A 19,797-nucleotide genomic window follows, 5' to 3' on the forward strand; every position below is an offset into this window, starting at 1 on the left:
TGCTCCAGGTGAGGCTCGAACTCACAACCTCGGCATTGCTCACAAATGTACTGCCTTATAAGTACCGCGCGCTAACCGATTGCGCCACTGGAGCTCTGAGAAGTAAAAGTTTGGGGAGGTGTAAGTGAATATACTTTCACAGATCAAGACTTGTTTAAGGTAGTCAATATTATGAATAAAATGGCGCCTTCTGATATGGGGTTTTCTCTTTGAATCTGATATGCAATTCACAACAGCAGTCTTTGATCAGTTGGTATCAGCCAATCTGACGCCGTTTTCCCCACAGTACAGAGATGCAGCCGCGGTTGAGCGTCGCAGTCATCTCCATCTTGATTTTCCGCTCATATTCCCATGGCTTCTCTAAATTCAGACTTATTTGAAAGCATTTGAATGGGGGAAAAAATTACATTGGTTCCACAAAGGCAGGAAGCTTTCCACTCAGGAGTGTGTACTCCGTCTGTAAGACCACAGTGCATTTTCATTTCTCCGAATTCCCGGGGACTTTTCATCTCAGCGGGTCTACTTTCTTGCATCACCTCTGTCTCCGCTCAGCCCTGCGCTCGGCCGACTTTCCCTCTGCTTCAGATGCCACCTGTCCCACCCCGACCCAGTCACTGTTTTTTAACTTAAGAATGTTAAAATACTTTGCTATCCTGAAACATTCAGAGAGCTAATATTTCCTTTAGAAAAAGCACTGTTTTAAATGTATTAAGTTTAAATAAACTACATTAAATGCAATACAGACTAAGGAAATGCAGAAAAATAAAAAGGTGGTAACTTGAAAATTTTCTGAAGTCTCATACTCAGAGAAATATATTTGTGGTTCATTTCAGCTTTTTTCATTCTAGTTATACATTTTGGGACAAAAGAAACTTCCACCAGATGGATCCATGGCCTGAGTGGACACACTGTGAACCAGACACACAACTTCACTTGTGACCGGAACGCCATTACCTCCATTTTAACAGAGGGGCCATGATGACACTTTGGGTCTTTCCATATCAATATTCACTTGGACCTTGTTTCCAATAGTCCTTGAAATTTGAGGGTTTTTCTCTTTATTGAGTCTATGATTGTTGAGTAAATGGTTATAAGTCCATTTAGGAAAGAAATGGGGGAAATATATTCTATATATTGTCAGTGACACTGCAGGGTCCTCAGGAATTGGCTTCTCCTTTAATCCAAGACGTCAGATCTGAAAACTGGTTTAAGATCAGAAACTGGGCAAGGTATTGTGATTTTATTTTTAACTGGGGCAGCTACCCTCAGTCTTCTGATTATCCTTGATTTCTTCTGTGTAGACAGTGATACGCTTGTTGGCTGCCCATCTATTTTGTTTCTAGGGATGCTGTATTTTATTAACCGTCTCAACACTGTCTACAAAGTTGGCTACCTCTCTGAAATTGTCTTTCATTACATTATTTTTGCCCACCCACACCTGGCGCATGCACATGCACACACTGACCAGATTCTGAGCAGTTGAGTGCTGCTATTTCTGGCCTGAATTGCTTCGAGATCCTATAATTCCCATTGCTGTCAGTGAAGCCACTTCTGTGGCAGAATCTCGAATCACCAGCACAAGGCCAATAGAGGACACTCACCATGGAACTTCTTAGTAATGGTAGTGTCCCTCTCCCATCACATGCCTTCCCCCACCCCCAACAGAATATCCTTTGGCTCTCCTGTTACCAATTCATCTAGTGGGTTTTTCAATATTACATGGTAAATCCACTCTAGCATGTCCACTTCTTTGAGTTTTTGATCCCTCTTTCTGCCGTCAATCTCAAGAGTCCTGGCATTCTTACCACATTTAGTGAGAGCTTTTGCTGTTTTAAGCAGGAGAATCGTAACAGTACGTTGAGTTCTTGCCAGTGTATAAAAATTCTGTACTTTGGGAGAATGCTCTAGTATCAGTGTATTCTACATCAACTAACTTGGCATTCTACTCTCCTTGATCCAGAACACTTAGAATTTAGTTGTGTATGGAAGGATGCCGAATGGGTGGCAGAGGTACATGTTTGGCAGAGGAGAGATCTCTGCATTGTCTTCAAGGAAGAAGGACTAACTAACCCTTGATAAGGAGGATTGGGCTACCTCTAAAAAAGCTCAAAGGATCTTGGGAAATCTGGAGATTGAGATGTTCTAATGCATACTCTGGAGAAGGAAATGGCAGCCCACTCCAGTATTCTTGCCTGGGAAGTCCCATAGACCGAGGAGCCTGGCAGGCTACAGTCCACGGGGTCGCAAAGAGTCAAACATGACTTAGCGACTCAATAGCAACAACAATGCATCCCACCAGATGTCTCCATCCAGTGTCTCAATATTCTGTTTTCCAATTGAGGCCATGACCTAGGCATGGAAGATAATCTGGTTTGAGAATTTAACATATTTTGGAGTCCTACTATTCCTGTGATTAAATCTTGGAGCTGAACCTTAGCTTTTTTTGCCCTTGAGTTGCAGGATATGAGTTTTTTTTATACCCTCCTATGGAGACTCTGGCTTTCACATTAGCCTCTACTTGATGGGCTTCCTTTGTGGCTCAGCTGGTAAAAGAATCTGCCTGCAATGTGGGTAGACCTGGGTTCAATCCCTGGGTTGGGAAGATTCCCTTGGAGAAGGAAAAGGCTACCCACTCCAGTATTCTGGCCTGGGTCCCAGAGAGTTGGACACAACTGAGAGACTTTCACTTTATTTGATGAGATATCATCCTCAGCATTTAATCATCTCTCTCCAAGGCATCAATTTCTTCTACTGAAGAATTCTATTACATTATAATTACCAAAAAAAAAAAATTACCATCTCTCCCATATTTATCAAGCACCTGATACATCACATTTGCTTTTGTATATCCATCAGTACAGCATCTCAGTTCAGGTTGGGTGAAAGTTTTAAAAATTGCTTCTTTGTGCCAGTGGCTGTTTGTGTTCCACCAATCCCTTTACTGCCAACCAGATGGACAATCCAGCTTCAAAAATCTCATTTTAGGGACTTTCCTGGCAGTCCAGTGGTTAAGACACTGCACTTAAGGTTAAGACACTTCAAGGGCATGTGTTCCATCCCTGGTCAGGGAATTAATATCCCCACTTGCTGCATGGATGTGGCAAAAAAAAAAAACTCATCTTAGCATTTTTTTCTCAGATACTTTTGGTACCAACTACTGTATTTTGTGTTCCCTGGAAAGACTCCAAAATGGGGATTTGCATTCAGAAACTTTACTGGGGCGCTATCTCAGGGTGAACACCTGAGAAGCAATGAAGAATCAAAATTTGTCAGAGGAGCAAACTGGGCTGCAGTGCAAGTGCAAAAGGGCATTTGCCTACTCCTGGGGGTCTCCACCACTGGAATGGGCCCTTTAGATGTGTCCTGAGTTGAGAAGTCAGATCTTGGCTGTTATACCTCTCATAGACCAATAATTGGATATAGGGTGCCCTTGGAAATGAAATGTGACCTTGACCTGAGACAATTCCTAAAGAGGGGTGACAGTTGACAGTCATCAGGTAACAACCTTCCAAGGATCTAGGAAGGTAAATCTTCTATCCAAAGGGTCCAGGTATTTAGTCAATACACCATCTGTGACAGTCACAGTGAGGAAGGGATGACAGTTGAGAATCATCAGATAACAACCTTCCAAGGATCTAGGAAGGCAAATGTTCTATCCAAAGGGTCCAGATATTTAAATGTCAATACACCATCTGTGACAGTCACAGTGAGGAAGAAGACAGAGAGAAAATGAGTTTGAGCTCCGGATAGGATTTGAAAACAACCACAGGTTCCAGATGCTGTAGGAAACATTTTATTGGAGATAGTTGCAGGGCTGGTTCTGAAGCTAAGGGTTCTAGGGTTGAGAAGGGAAAGCCTATCTTTCAGAGGATGTTCTGCCCAAGTATCATAATCTGAATACACTAAAGATCAGACAGAGGAAAATTTTTGTAGGGTCCGAATTAAAAAGAGGCTCTGACTGCCACTGTCATGGAGATACTCTTCCCTTCACGTAAGGTGATTTCTTGCTCCCACTCTATCTAGGGCTCCTACAAAAGAGTGACACATCAGTGGAGGTAGGGTGGGTGGGGTGTCATGGAAAAAGACTGATCTGAAAATCTTTGGAAATTGACTTTACATGTTTCTTCTAGGGGAAGACAAATGTTATGAAGTAGAACTTAAATTGTAAGGCTGTTCACTGCATTGTCAATTCTACACATTTAGGGTAGAGAAAGAAGGAAGACTCAGAATGTGTAGGAACATTCTTTTTCAGGATATCATGCCAAATTGACCTATCCTCATGGATGAATGATTTTCCTTTGATAATATATGTGTGTGTGTGTGTAGATATATATATCTATACATATATACTGTGCTTAGTCGCTTAGTCATATCTGACTCTTTGCAACTCCATGGACTGCAGCCTGCCAGGCTCCTCTGTCCATGGGGATTCTCCAGGCAAGAATACTGCAGTGGGTTGCCAGACCCTCCTCTAGGGAGGTATATATATATATATATATTTTATTAAACTTGTTAACAGATAGCTGAGGGTTTAGGGTTTCCATTCTTTTCTCTTACCCACATACTCGTGCAGGGGGAAATAGTAGTAGCCTTCTGAACATAAATCTACTTGATAGAGAGTGGGAATTTTGGCACTATATGTGATTTAGTCAAGTGGAGGGCATTTAGGAAGAGAATGTAGAGAAAAGATTTTGTTTTTAAACAGGTCTTCAGGTAAAGAAGCAGGATGGCTCCTGCCCCCAACTTGATCTTCTTATTTGGTTTTGAACTGTTTCATGTATGCCAGGATATCTGTCTTGACTGTACTGACTGGAGTCCGATGAAACCAGCGCATGACAGGGATGCCATCAGGTCCCACTAGGAACTTTTCAAAATTCCAGCGGATGTCACGGACCATGATGGGTTCCCAGGATATATGTTTGATTGAGCCCATAATCTCAGAAGGGTGAGGACAGGATTGCTGCAGCAGAGAGATGGAAAAAAGAAATGACGGAATCATTTCTGCTCATGGATGATCCAGGCTATTTTCACCCACAGATACTCCACTTCCACTTATGTTGAGATATTTTCATTTCCTATGATTCTTAATATATTCTCTGAATCACAACTATGCTAACTACCAAGAAAGTTGTAGATATTATAGCAAAGGTCTGTTCCCTCTTTCTGTTTCTCCCTGTGACCCCATCACAAAATCCTGTTCCTATGAATGAGATATGTCACCTCTCTAGCTTTCAATTTCCTTTTCTACAAAGGGAATAGATTAGAATGTGTTTCCTAGATCTTGATGCTCCGTGGGCCAGTCATCTTTCGAAATACCTTTTGGGGGCCAGAGAGTTCCAATATTTTGTTTTGAAAAATAAGAGAAAAATTTTTAAAACACCATTATTCATTTAGTTTTAAAGAGATAATTATAAGAATAAATTACATATTTGTCCTAATCTTAGAATAAAGGCAGCTCTGTAAATCAGTTGATGTTTATGAAACCCTCCTTACATTGCCCTGTTTTTTCAGTATATATAAAAATCTCAACATGGGTCAACCTTGGCCCACAGTCCAGCATTTAAGAACACTGAACTCTGATGATCTTTAAGGGCCCTTCTCAGCTCTCACATTCTCTGTATCTAAAAGCCAGTGTTTCATAAAAGGCACTTATTGCGTTGTATCACATCTGCCATTTTTTTTTTTTTTTTTGTCTTCTCCAGTGTGAACTCATCAAGGAACAGGGACTGCGTCTGTTCATTTTTACACCCTTATTGTTTAGCAAACTGCCTTATAGATAGCAGGCACTCAACAAATGTTCCTTGAATGAATGAATGTCAATGAACAAAAGAGAGTGGTCCCAGTGAAAGTACACAGTGCTTTGTACCACAAAGCCAGAGCATCACAGGTACTAACAAATTTAACCCTAGTCCCTATGCTTATAAGGAGATCTCTTCCAAAGAGTCCAACCCCTCCTCCAGGCAGGAGCCCTTGTGTCCATTTCTACCACACCAACTCTACATTAGGAATAGTAAGGAAGAAGCAGCTTAGGTCAGTAATTAACTCACCTTTAAGAAGGTGAAGACTTTCTGCTCTGTTTCACCATTCACATCCCCTTTCTCAAACAGCTGGAAATTAGGTACGTATCCTCCTCCTGGACGGACATACCTGTAATGAACCATAATGTTCCCAAGAAGCCCCAGAATATGAGAGAAAATTATAATAGGGTACCAGGATTTGAGGTTACGAAAAAGGGGAAACAGATGTGGACATATAGAAAACAGGGCTGGGAAGGGAAAATAAGACCATCGATAAACTTTGGGCTCCCTGACACTTTATTTTTCTCTATTCCACATGCTGCCACTGTCTCCCATCTGAATTGTTTCTGTACCAGCAACACCAGGAGCTATTTCTGTGCTCCCACTCCTCCACCATCCATCCAGGTCTCACTTCCCAGGGAAAGGGAAAGCATCTCTGACACTGCCAGACTCACATTAGTGGAGGCCAAATTTAAAAATCAGTTAGTAGGTACCCAAGCCTATTAACCCACTGCCCATCCTGGAAGTCCCCAACATGGAAGTGCCTCCGGAAATGGAGGAAAGATAGACAGAGACAGATCTCTATAGGGTTTTAAGTAGGCACTTACTTCAGTCCTGGAAGAATTTCTGAGTTTTCTCCTGGTTCTTGCTTTCCAAATTGGTTACAGGGAAATCCCAAACACAACTAGGCCAAAGGGCTTCAGCTCCTCCTGTAGTGCATTCAGTTCTATGGGTAGAGAATGGACAATATGGTGGCCTGGCCAGAGAGCCTGCCTTGTGTATATAGACAGAGTGATCCTTGGAAATACTCATTTTAAAGAGGGAAAAACAGAGGTCCAGGAAAAGGGGAAAATATCTAAGTCAGAAAGACTGTTCATGGCAGGGCTGAAATGAGCTACTAGATCTCCAGACATGTATGCAAAAGCCCTTTGTTATAGTGCAGTATTTCCCAAATCTGCAGCACATCAGAATTAGATGGGGCCATTCCTTAAAAATAGGGATGCCAGATTCCTTTCCAGAAGTTCTTCTGGTTACATTATTCTGAGGTGGCTCCCCAGTCATCTTTATTATTCTAAAGCTCACCAGATCATTGCTGGTGGGATTGTAAAATGGTATAACTGTTATGGAAATAATATGGAGGTTTCTTAAACAATTAAAAATAGAACTACCATAAAGCAGTAGTCCCAATTCTGGGCATATATGCATAAGAATTGAAAACAGAGTCTCAGAGAGATATCTGCACATCCATGTTCACAGGAGCACTATACATAAAAATCAAGAGGTGGAAGCAACCCAAATGTCCATTGATGGATGAATGCATAAACAAAATGTGGTATATCCATTTACAATGGAATATTATTCAATCTTAAAATGGGAGGAAATTTTGTCACATGTTACAACATGAATGAATCTTTATGCTAAGTGAAATAACCAGTCATGAAAAGACAAATACTGCAGGTAAGACAAATACATGGGGTATCTAAAGTAGTCAAATTTATAGAAACAGAAGGTAGAGTGTGGTTACCAGGGGCTGGGGGAAAGGAGAGAGGGGAGCTGCTATTTAATGGATACAGAGTTTCAGTTTTGCAAGATAGAAAAGTTCTAGAGATTTGTTTCACAACAATGAATATTTTTAACTCTGCTGAACAGTCTTCTTAAAAGATGGTTTAAGATGGTAAATTTTATATTTTGTCTTTTTGTACCACAATTTAAAAATTAAAAATTTCATTTCATTTTAATTTTAAACAAAACCACATTTAAACATCTCTGACCATCAGTTTGCCTTCCCTGATTGGTTAATTGGTAGATTGAATCTTTTTTTTTTTTTAAAGGAAAAGACACACACAATGAGAATGGACTTCTCTCTTCACAGGCTAGTTCACCCTGGGTGGAGTCGGGGTAAATCTGACAGGGGCAAAAAAACCCAGAAATTTCAAGTTGAGTTTTCTGGTGTTCTTTAACAATCTTCAGGATGTTAAAGATGCATTCTACCTAAAAACCCTCACTGATATACCAAAACACAGCTTCCAATTGCCTTCTTCCCGAAGTTTTTCAGGTTGTTTCCCCGAACTTTTATAATCATCTTTTCATCTTTTGTGAGCCAGACTTCTTCAGTTCCGTAACAAACACTAGCCAGTCCCTAACTGAACAGTCTGCTCAGGCAACAGTGTCAACTGATATCTCCTCTGAGTCCTTTCATTTTTATTTTCTGCAACATAAGATTGCTTTCCTATTTCCACATGGTTCCTAAGTACTTTTCTTCACATCCTCCCCTCTTGTCTTTAGTCACTATAGACAATAACTCCTCTAGGAAACAGACTATTAATTAGGGAAACCTGTCTTCCAGTTCTTGAGAAACTATTCCCCAGTTCTTGCACCTATTACATACAGAGTTGGAACTGAATAAATTGATTTTAAAAATCCCTATAGCTGGCAAAATGAAGTATGGTCCAATAGAATATTATTCAATCTTAAAACAGAGGGAGGAAGTGATCCGAACTCCAAGGTATCTTATTAATTTAAAAAAGCAAATTGGCAGATTTTATTTATTACTTGTTTGGAGAAGGAAATGGCAACCCACTCCAGTATTCTTGCCTGGAGAATCCCATGGACAGGGGAGCCTGGCAGGTACAGTCCATGAGTCAAAAAGAGTCGGACATGACTGACTGACTATCATCATCATCATTTATTATATGTCATCAATTGATAGAAAAGTAAAAAAAAAAGAATACATATATATTTTGTAAACATGATAATACTGGTCATCAGAAGGGAAGGGAAAGAAATGAAAAGACCTTTTACTCTAAACTTTTTTATTCCTTTAATTTTGAGCCTTGTGAATATAGTTCAGTTCAGTTCAGTACCTATTCAAAATATAATAATGAAAAACTTAAAAATGAAGTTCTTATTAGTTCAAATATAAGAAAGGCATCTATTTCTGATAAAAATTAGTCCTGTTCATTATTTTTTGGCTTTTAATCAATATGGCCTAAGATATGAGAAAGATAACATTCTACCCTGAATAATGCACAGAGAGGGGAAAAATCTACACCTAAAGGAGGTGCTGAGGTTGGAGAGGAAGCATTCGCCTCTCTTATGGTCTCCTCTCCAGCCCTCGCTCCAGTTAAATGTTCTCCAGGTACAAAGCCCTTTTTGCTTTTCCCTGTCTTTGTAAGTTACCTGGAAAAGTCTCAAAAACATCAATCCTACCTCGTATATTTGCCAAGAAGACTTGAATCTTCAGAGAGACTGCTAGCTCTCAAACACATTATTGGTTCTCCTGGAAATCTCAGGAGCAAAGCAGAGGCAGGATGTAGGACGGGGTCAGCAAACGTGTTCTGTGAAGGTCCAGATTAGTCATTTCAGATGGTCTCTGGCACCAACACTCATACTACTCAACTCTGTCTTGCAGCATAATATCAACCATAGACAATCTGCAAATGAGTGGTCATGGCTGTGTTCAATAAAACTTTATTTACAAAGTTAGGCTGACTGGATTTCCCTTTGGACCATAGTTTGCTGACTCCTGACATTAGGGAATAAAGTCACTTGATCATGAGTATTTATTTTGATATATAGAATATAAAATTAGAATATAATACCAATATGACTTAAAATATAACAAACTGGAAAATTAGTCCCAAGGAAATTTGACTATGAACTCTTACCAGGATATTGAGCTGTCAGACCACAATAGGTGGCCACATTGACAAAAAGGACATGCTTGCCCGCATATTGCTTGAACTGAATGTGTTCCTTTCCATTAAGAGTGAAAGCATCATAATCATAGATAGTGCCTTTCACATCTTTGTAGCAATCCATCTGGAAGATTTAAAAAAAACATAATTTTAGTAATAATAATTCCTAATGTCAGTATAATCTTTCAAACCATTCAAAGAATAATACATATATTAACTGAGATCCAGAAAACAAATACGAGTCATCTAATGTGTCAATGACAAGATTGAAACTAGGCCTTGTGACTTGAAAGGCAATGGTATTTTTGAGGAACAGGCAGTCAAGTCTCTTTATTATCTTTGCAGAGGTAAAATACCAGGAACTGCTTGGATGAATGGAAAAAAGCAGAGATTCATGAGCTGGAATGGGATGGCCTGGAAGTAAGTGGAGTCAAACTGAAAAGCATACTGCCTTTCTTGCTTCTCTGAAAATGAAACTACCCTTGTCTCTGGGTTGAAGGCATCTTGCCAGGATTCCCTCAGTGGAGAGAAGGTTTTTAATTGCCCAAGTATTTCAGGATAGCCTTATTACTTCTTTAACTTTCCCTAGGTCTTCTGACTTCCTGCCCAACTCATCAGCATGGTGGAGTGGAAAGAGCTCTAGCTGGGAATCAGAAGCTTGCTCTATTGTTAGAGTTCCTTGTGATCCTGGGAAATTTTCATCCTTGGCCCTCAGTTTCCCCACTGGTAAAAATGAAGACATTTTTCTAGATTCCTATTAGATCATGAAAGTCTTCCAGGTTTAACATTCTAGAATCTAATATTACTCTTACCTTGAGTAGTTTTCTCTCTCAATGCACTCTTACAAGCCAATACTATGAAATTCTAACTTTTTGTAGCTGCCAGGAAAAGAGATGGAGAGCTCAAAAATCCATCTGTAAGCAGGTCACTAAACTGTGTCTGGCAGCATCCAACTTATCACATGCCCAACTCCTTACCCATCATGCTCTAGCTATCTAATACCTACCTTCACCACCAGCTCCATCTACCTTAATCCTTATCCAATCTGTGGAACATATTTGAGCAAAGTTCCACATAATAGAAATAAGTTCAGCATGAAATTTTCATTGCCTGTCCTTAGGTTAAATTCCTCTACAGGCAGATCTCATCTTATCTCTCCTCTGTCTTTATCCATGCAGGGTCCATGCAGTACCCAAAATATGCTGACTCCACAGGGCTCACCAGCACATCCTGATTTCCTTCTCTATATCAGGGAAGCTGCTATAAATGGCTTCTGGAGTATAGGGAATGTAAAATCCCAAAGTATGAAAAGAAAGCTAACATTCAAACCACCCAGTCAGAAAAAGGCAGAAAGGTACTGACCAGAGAAAGGAGGGAAGGCCTTAATCTAATAAGAAAGGTCCAGACTTAAACTAGGATTAAACTAGACTCCCTGGAAATGCAAGGACTACAAAAGATTTTAATCAGACACCATCTGCCCCACCTAAAGGAGTGATCCAACAAAAAACCAAACCAAACTCTACCACTGATTCTATCCCTAGCACACTTAGCTACTTAGCTTTTACTCCTGGGGAGAGAGGCATTTTCTTTACGCAGGCTTTTGCACCTTTCTCTAAATGCACATACAAATACACACCAGCAAAACTGAGACATATATAAAGAGAACATTATATCAGAGTATCCATTCCTATCTCCATTATGCCTAGTTCCCAGCTAAACGTTTGTTTTTAAGAATTTGCCTTTTTCCTGCCTTTGCTACTGTGCTGAAAATTTCTGAAAATCATATTGGGTACCAGAATGCATGGCCTTAAGACTCTGATCTTGAAGACTCCTCTAGGTCCAGCTTACTCCTGATATTCATTGTTATTTCACATTTATTTGGGTCTGCATGATATGTCTCAAATGTCTCCAGACTTGGCCTTTATTAAGCAAGTTCTACAGCCAAGGGTCTCCACACCCAAGTAGCCAGCGCCAGTTAGCATAAACACTGTATCAACTTTCAAAAATAAGGATAATCACTCAAGAGGTTATCTAATCAAGAGGAAGGAAGATCTTACTAGAGTTGCATTTATAAACCACATCATATGCACGGTAACTTTTGCTCACCCTCCCCCCTCCATAACTGGGTGAACAAGTGGGTAGATCCTCTTATACACACATTTATGGTGAGAAAGCAGAGACTAATGGAGGTGAAGTGACTTGTCTAAGGCCAAAAATGATAAGCCATTATGTGAATGAGAGTTTGCTTGCCCCTAACTTTTGATTGCTTTTTGCTTCTGGGTCTTCTAATTTATTGTTGTTCTTTCCTAAACTGTCCCTGCCATTGCCATACACACATTTTTATCAATAAGGCAAGTTTTTTATTATATCAATAAGCCATGAATTGGAAATAGAACTGAGGCCAGAATTCAAGACTTCTAACTTCAGATCCAATTGTTTTGGCCTCCAGTTATTTTTTCCCATATATTTTATGTTTCTCTGATAACTCTGATTTTATCCATCCCTAAAACTTCCACATTTGTTTTTCCACATCTTCATATGTTTCCTGCTTAGCTGTGTCTGAGATGACTCAACTCAAACTTTCCTCCAAACCCTAATCCCTCCTCACTCTGATGCCCACTACAGTCCATGCCTCAGACCCAGCTCTGATGCATACTGATGGGTGGCTGGAGGGATGTCCAGGCAACCTCTACCTGGAGAAGAAGGGAAGAAAGGACCACAGTAAAAGGGTTCTCTTGTCCTTACCATATTCAGCTCAAGGAACACCATAGAAGTGAAGAAGCTTTGAGGAGAAGCGAAGAAAGGTTCAGAGGGAGGAAGCATAGGTCAGAGCCTTACAAGACGGGCTGAGGGTGGGATCTTGGAGCAGGACCCAAGACTCCACCTTTGAACCCTGTCCATCCTCTCTGGAAGTCACTTACCTTCTCTAGATTGGAATTTGTCTGCACAAAGCCGGCTAGGAAAAAGAGAAAAAGACAAGAGGCCCTTAACTGTATAGTCATGGTAGTATCTTCAGATCACTGGTCTGAGAGTCTGAGGTTGTTGGGCACCCAGTAACCTTTTGATAGTCTGCCAGGGACTAGCCCAAGCCTATGCAGGCCAATCGCAGGGCGGCAAGGATTTCTAGGGTGTGAGTGGGGCAAGAGGACATAGAATTCAAACCACATCCTCACCTACACACACCCCCGTGAGCACTCAGCGCTCACTAGTGCGATGAGGACCTGGGACTCACATAAATTCTGGCAGAATTATGAAAAGGTGAGGGCAAGCACTCCACACTCCTTCAAGACTGTCTATTTTTTCTGAGTGGATAGCCATGTCTAGGTGTAGATGCAGTCCCCCAGACATCTCAGTAAAGTCAATGCAAAAACGCATGACATGGATATTCCAAATACTATTCCTAACATTATTATTTGGCTTAAAAAAAAACCCAAAGAATGGATCACATATGATCTCTCTAAGAGAGTTAGAAGGAAACTGGGCCTGAGGGAGGGAAAAATCTTTACACATTAATATGTTCACTATACATTAAATGTTTTCACATGCTTTTAAGTCAGTAAGAAAAACCAAGCAGCCCAAGAGAAACTTGGGCACCAGACGGTAAACCAAATGGCATCTGTGGTAGGATACAGTGTTCTCCCTTGCCGATAATCAAAGAGGTAGAAACAAGAAAAGTTGCATTCTGCAGTTATCAGATTGGCCTAAGTTCAAAGGAATGGAGGGACCAGTCTAGGTGTCAGTCTGGTATAGAAGTCTCTTATGCTCCAGTTGACAGCAGAAAGTAATAGCCACCAACTTTCTGGAGGATAATCTGCCATTTTAAATACATTTTTTTTTTAAGTAAATAACTTAAAAATTCTTTTATTTTGAAATGATTATAAATGTATTGGAAGTCTCAAACACTTCTGTTAATCTCCTGGAAGCTCCAGGGCCCAAGAAGGATAATGGAAGTGAGACTCACATTCCTCTAAGGATAAAAATGCTTTGCCTCTCAACCATCCTAAGAACCCCCATCCATTCAGCAAAACTTTCTAACCACTGCTCAATAGTATCAGCCAAAATTTTGAATAGATGAGTTTATGTAACAGGCTTTGAGCACTTGGAATTGCTGAGTTTCTCACATAAATAACATATATCTAATTCCCACAAACCTCATGGCAGAGGTGCTGACCAATAACTTTCTCCCTCTTATCTACAGTATGGATTGACTTTCTGGGCCTCTAGTGCTAAGGTTTGAGTTAATCATACTCCTAAATTCATGATTATTTGTTCTTGCAAGGTCCCCCCCCTTTTGTTTTATATTCATACTCAAACTTCATTGTTTTTTTTATTCCCTTCTCCCTATAGGTGAAATATGTTTAATATGCATATTGTTCTTATTCTTGAAACATCTGTATATTGTATATTACGTCTTCAAAATTTTAAAAATTATTTTTTTAATTTGGATCTCAGATTTAAAGGGTTGAATTAATCACACTTTTAAATTTATGGCACTATATCATCGTTAGGCTGTGTAATGATTCTCTTCTTATATTAATTAAAAACATTTTTTGTCCCCAATCCAATCCCATTTTCTTACCTCTCAGAGATGAAAAGGGGCAAGGCAACAGTTACTACAGACCGGAAAGTTGGCAGTCTGTCATGTTGCAACAAAACATTTGGGAAAACTGTTGTCTGATGACTTAGAAGGCAAAATGACTAAAACAAAGATTAATGTGTTTCCTAGTGCTGTGGGATTAGAAGGGTGAGTTTAGCAACTAACTGTGCTCTAAAAAGCAAAATGGCTGTCTAAGGAGGCCTTACAAATAGCTGTGAAAAGAAGAGAAGCGAAAAGCAAAGGAGAAAAGGACAGATATAAGCATCTGAATGCAGAGTTCCAAAGAATAGCAAGAAGAGATAAGAAAGCCTTCCTCAGCAATCAATGCAAAGAAATAGAGGAAAACAATAGAATGGGAAAGACTAGAGATCTCTTCAAGAAAATTAGAGATACCAAGGGAACATTTCATGCAAAGATGGGCTCGATAAAGGACAGAAATGGTATGGACCTAACAGAAGAAGATATTAAGAAGAGGTGGCAACAATACACAGAAGAACTGTAGAAAAAAGATCTTCACGACCCATATAATCATGATGGTTTGATCACTCACCTAGAGCCAGACATCCTGGAATGTGAAGTCAAGTGGGCCTTAGGAAGCATCACTCCGAACAAAGCTAGTGGAGGTGATGGAATTCCAGTGGAACTATTTCAAATCCTGAAAGATGATGCTGTAAAAGTGCTGCACTCAATATGCCAGCAAATTTGGAAAACTCAGCAGTGGCCACAGGACTGGAAAAGGTCAGTTTTCATTCCAATCCCAAAGAAAGGCAATGCCAAATAATGCTCAAACTACCGCACAATTGCACTCATCTCACACGCTAGTAAAGTAATGCTCAAAATTCTCCAAGCCAGGCTTCAGCAATACGTGAACTGTGAACTTCCAGTTGTTCAAGCTGGTTTTAGAAAAGGCAGAGGAACCAGAGGTCAAATTGCCAACATCTGCTGGATCATCGAAAAAGCAAGAGAGTTCCAGAAAAACATCTATTTCTGCTCTATTGACTATGTGACAGTTAGAACTGGACATGGAACAACAGACTGGTTCCAAATAGGAACAGGAGTACGTCAAGGCTGTATATTGTCACCCTGCTTATTTAACTTCTATGCAGGGTACATCATGAGAAACGCTGGGCTGGAAGAAACACAAGCTGGAATCAAGATTGGCGGGAGAAATATCAATAACCTCAGATATGCAGATGACACCACCCTTATGGCAGAAAGTGAAGAGGAACTCAAAAGCCTCTTGATGAAAGTGAAAGTGGAGAGTGAAAAAGTTGGCTTAAAGCTCAACATTCAGAAAACAAAGATCATGGCATCTGGTCCCATCACTTCATGGGAAATAGATGGGGAAACAGTGGAAACAAAGACAGACTTTATTTTGGGGGGCTCCAAAATCACTACAGATGGTGACTGCAGCCATGAAATTAAAAGACGCTTATTCCTTGGAAGAAAAGTTATGACCAACCTGGATAACGTATTGAAAAGCAGAGACATTACTTTGCCAACAAAGGTCTATCTAGTGGGACACGACTGAGCGACTGAACTGAACTGTGCTCTAAGGAGATAACTAACAAAGAGATGCTGAAAAATATTTGGATTAGGTGCAGAGGATCAGATTTGTTTTTCTTTACCACTCTCCCACACTCTTCCTCCTCCCATAGGATTTGCACTGAGAGCTCAGCTTTACTAACTCTCACGTTTATTGAAATGATAAAGTCTTCTTTAAAGCAAACTCTGGGAGATGGTGAAGGACAGGGAAGCCTGCCGTGCTGCAGTCCATGGGGTCGCAAAGAGTTAGACACGACTGAGTGACTGAACAACAAAAGTCTTCTTTTCCAGTTCTTACTCTTTTTTAACCAGCCCCAGCCATAAATAGCTGCCTCCCCCTCCTTAAAACTGAAGTCTGAGTAGGGTTTAATTCTTGCTGCTGGTGGAGTCTGGGCATTCATGAATTCTCTTGGAAAACAGAGGCTTTTTGTTATCCCAGATATCTGATCTCTTCTCAGAGGCCTCTAATCTAGAGGGAGGAGCCCAAAACAATGACTGCTGGCCCAGCTAAGGAGCTCCTAAAGCCCTTGAGGGCAGCTATACAGATTTCCTGCTTCCCGCCTACAGATCCTCCTGCCTTTGTCCAGTCACAGCTAGCACTGGATTTAGCCCAAGGCAAATACCCATCATTAATTTAACAGATGAAGGAACTGATGCTCAAAGATTGATTTATCCAAAGAAGAAATTACACTCGGCTTCTTTTATAAATTCCTTACTTTATTAGCTACATTCTCTTTGTTCATCACACAATAACTAACTCCTAGAGCAGAAGAGAAACATTCGTCATAATTCTTCCTGAGTGTGCAGATCAGATCAAGGGGCCTAAAATCTCTGCCTTCCCATCTCTGTGTCTCATTGTTTTAGTTTCCCTGGAATTAAGAGCTCCAGTCAGGAGAAGGAAAAGTTTAGGAGCTCAAGCTCAGCAGGCGGGACTACATGAGGGGCACTTCCTGTCGTAGTCTATCTGATTATATCATTTTTGTTCTGGAATGCTGAAGCCATTTCCTATTTGTCTTCCCTCTTTCAAGTTCTTCCCCTTCTGTGCTTTTTTCCTCTTCCCCCTGCTGCCACTGGAGCTGCTGAACTCTTTGTCTCATGATATCCCTCCACCGATAGTGAGCCAATTAAGGCTAACAATTTGGTATAGAATCAAATCCAGAATCTCCAGCATGGTATCCAAAATTCTCCTGTGATCTCAGCCTCCTTCTTAGTCTTCACTCTCAATAAGCTCAGTCTTCAGGCAAGCTAAATACTCTCCATTCCCTGAATCATATCTCTTGGGATTTAAGTTCTTGATCTTGGAGGCCAATTACTCGGGAATTCCACTTTCCTTGTCCCAAATTATCTATATATTTATTTCCATTGAAAGATCAAGAAAGCAAATTCATTAGTTTTTACCATACAAGATTTTTAGGTAGCAATGTTTAGACCTGAGCCACAGATTAAGTCTGAAAACCAGTCCAGATCTAAATTACACAATAAGATCTCTCTAAATTACTCAATAAGATCTGATTAAAAACAACAACAACAACAAAAAACCACGTCTCAACAACTGCCTATTTTTCCTAGTCAGACTCCAATATTTCATTGAGGTAGATTTCTTATGAGGATAACTTGTTTGCCAAAGGTCACGCAACTAATGGGTGGCCATTTAAAGACTGAAATAAAGCCTTTCAGATTCTCTGTCTTAGCCTGTGTTAATGACTTAATCCTACCTGAAAATCAACACCAAGTTCCTTATGTTAGTTTCATTTTTTTTTGAGTCAACATTTATCATTATTTATTGATTTAGTTGTGCTGGCTCTTTATTGCTACACAAGTAAAACAACTGGGCTTTCTCTAGTTGCGGTGGGGAGGGGGTGGTACTCTTAGTCATGGTGCATAGGCTTCTCAGTGCAGTGGCCTCTCCTTTGTGGAGCACAGGCTCTAGTCACGTGGGCTTCAGTCGTTACAGCATGCGGGCTCAGTAGCTGTGGTACATGGGCTTTACTTGCTCTGCAGCATGTGGAATCTTCCCAGACCAGGGATTGAACCCATATCCCCTGCATTGGCAGGTAGATTCTTTGTTAGCTTCTTTGATCATAGAGGAAACAAGTTAAACTTTTTTTGAGATGTAGTCCACCTTTTCAACCCAGATTCAATCACAGCCTCTACAACCACCCAAATATGATTAAGAGATTTTTGTCCATCGTTTAGCTTTACTTGGATATTTTCCCTGAATGAGACAATCTTCATTGTCATCTGAGATCCCCATTCAGGTCTCTAGGATTTTCTTGGGTTGCAAGTGTGGCTTACAAGTGTGAAATATAGGGTCTACTCCTAAGCCTGCCATTTTAAAGTTATATTGCTCATGTTTACATGGAATTCGTAGTTGACAAATCTCTTTTACATCAAGGATTTCATCTGGCCTTCACAATCAGCCAGTTATAAAGGTAGAACAAGCATTATTTACTCAGATTTTCAATGGAAAAATGAGGTTAAGAGGGAAAGTGCCTTGGGTAAAGTCTCATTAATAGCATAGACCTAGACTGTAAATTTGAGTTATTTCAAATCCACTTGTCTCTCCACTCTAGGTTCAATTCTCCATAAAATATATGTTTGGAAAAGGAGGGAAGTTTTAGAGAGACCACTGTCCTTTTGCATTTAATTTTCATCCTCATGTGTTTTTAACCTTCTGGCCTCCTTCTTCAAACATGAAGAGGAAGCTCACCTCTGGTCCAGGCCGATTCTGGCCCTGGGCCTTCACTAAGACAGCTGGCCCTGACACCCAGGCATCTGAAGTTTCTGTCGCTCGTGCCAAGCTTTCTTCCTCCAACCTGCTACAGGAAGAACTCTGCTTCTTGGAGGTTGGAGTGGGGAGGCAGTGAGAGGAAGGATGTGTACTCCCTTGGGTGATGTTCTTGTCTATTACCCCTGTCTTTATGGGCTGGGGGAGGGCGTGGGAGAGAGAGCTCTGTGTCCATGCACAGCCACAAGAATTGGAATAACCCACACCACTCAAACTCAAATGTCCTCCCACCTGGAAATTCTCCGGTCTGTGTCTCAGGCCATTGCTGCTCCCAGAGAGAAGATAAATATGCCCATATCACCAACACACACTGCAATCCATCACCAACAACTCAACAGAACTCTGGGACATTGAGAAAATACATCACCAATGTCAACCAAGGCTGACATCCTTGGTTTATTTTCTTAGATTTTCAGAGATTCTGAACACCCTTAAAATTGATTTGATCAGTCATTACCCCTAGATTATTAGGAAACAAGAGTAGGGAAACAGAAATTTTACAAATTTTAAGCTCTAATGTGTCTTATGGGTCATGTTTCTCAGGCCACAACTCTATACATGAAAAGAAGATGCTCAGTAAAGTGGAGAGATTGCCTCTTCCAAGTCACAAGGGACAGGCTAGACACATCCACAGCTCTGCCCCCACAACAGTCTCTAGCCTTGTTGCAGTCAGATCAGGTTTAGAATAAGCAATTTATCCAATACTTCTTAAATTGATTGAATAACTTTTCTTTCCAACCTAGATTCACTCAAGGTTCATGTGTTAATATTGATTATGTCTTCTTATGGAAGTTCAGTTGTCCTGATAAATATCCCACATTTTTGTTTGTCTCATTGTTTCCTCAAAGTGTCATTCTTCCTTTACACAGGCAGATCTTGGTTTTATTGCACTTTACTTTATTGCACTTCATAGATACTGTGTTTTTTATAAACTGAAGGTTTGTGGCAACTCTGAGTTGAGCAAGTCTATTTATTGGTGCCATTTTTCAAAGAGCACTAGTTTTTAAAGCATGTAAATTGGGTTTTGGGTTTTTTTAGACCCAGTGTTTATGTTACACACTTAATAGACTACAGTATAATATGAACATATCTTTTATACCCACTGGGAAACAAACAAAAAGTTTATGTGACTCACTTTATTGCAGTGTCTGG

The 19,797-nt window shown here is 40.3% G+C and overlaps 1 protein-coding gene and 1 non-coding gene across 2 annotated transcripts; both read right to left on the minus strand.

Moving 5' to 3' along the window:
* TRNAI-UAU (transfer RNA isoleucine (anticodon UAU)) lies at positions 1-94 on the minus strand. The gene is made up of 2 exons: positions 57-94; positions 1-36 (listed from the first exon to the last, which is right to left on the minus strand). It is a non-coding gene; the product is annotated as a tRNA-Ile (tRNA).
* Positions 95-3,777: 3,683 nt separating this feature from the next.
* On the minus strand, positions 3,778-12,807 carry LOC112441537 (glutathione peroxidase 5). Its single transcript, XM_024983937.2, is given in 6 exon segments — positions 3,778-4,960; positions 6,048-6,147; positions 6,626-6,696; positions 6,698-6,744; positions 9,686-9,839; positions 12,637-12,807. Coding segments are annotated over 6 exon segments (660 nt in total). The 5' UTR covers positions 12,718-12,807; the 3' UTR covers positions 3,778-4,753.
* Positions 12,808-19,797: the final 6,990 nt, after the last annotated feature.

This window comes from Bos taurus, chromosome 23 (genome assembly GCF_002263795.3).
Source record: "Bos taurus isolate L1 Dominette 01449 registration number 42190680 breed Hereford chromosome 23, ARS-UCD2.0, whole genome shotgun sequence".
NCBI classification, from domain to species: domain Eukaryota; kingdom Metazoa; phylum Chordata; class Mammalia; order Artiodactyla; family Bovidae; genus Bos; species Bos taurus.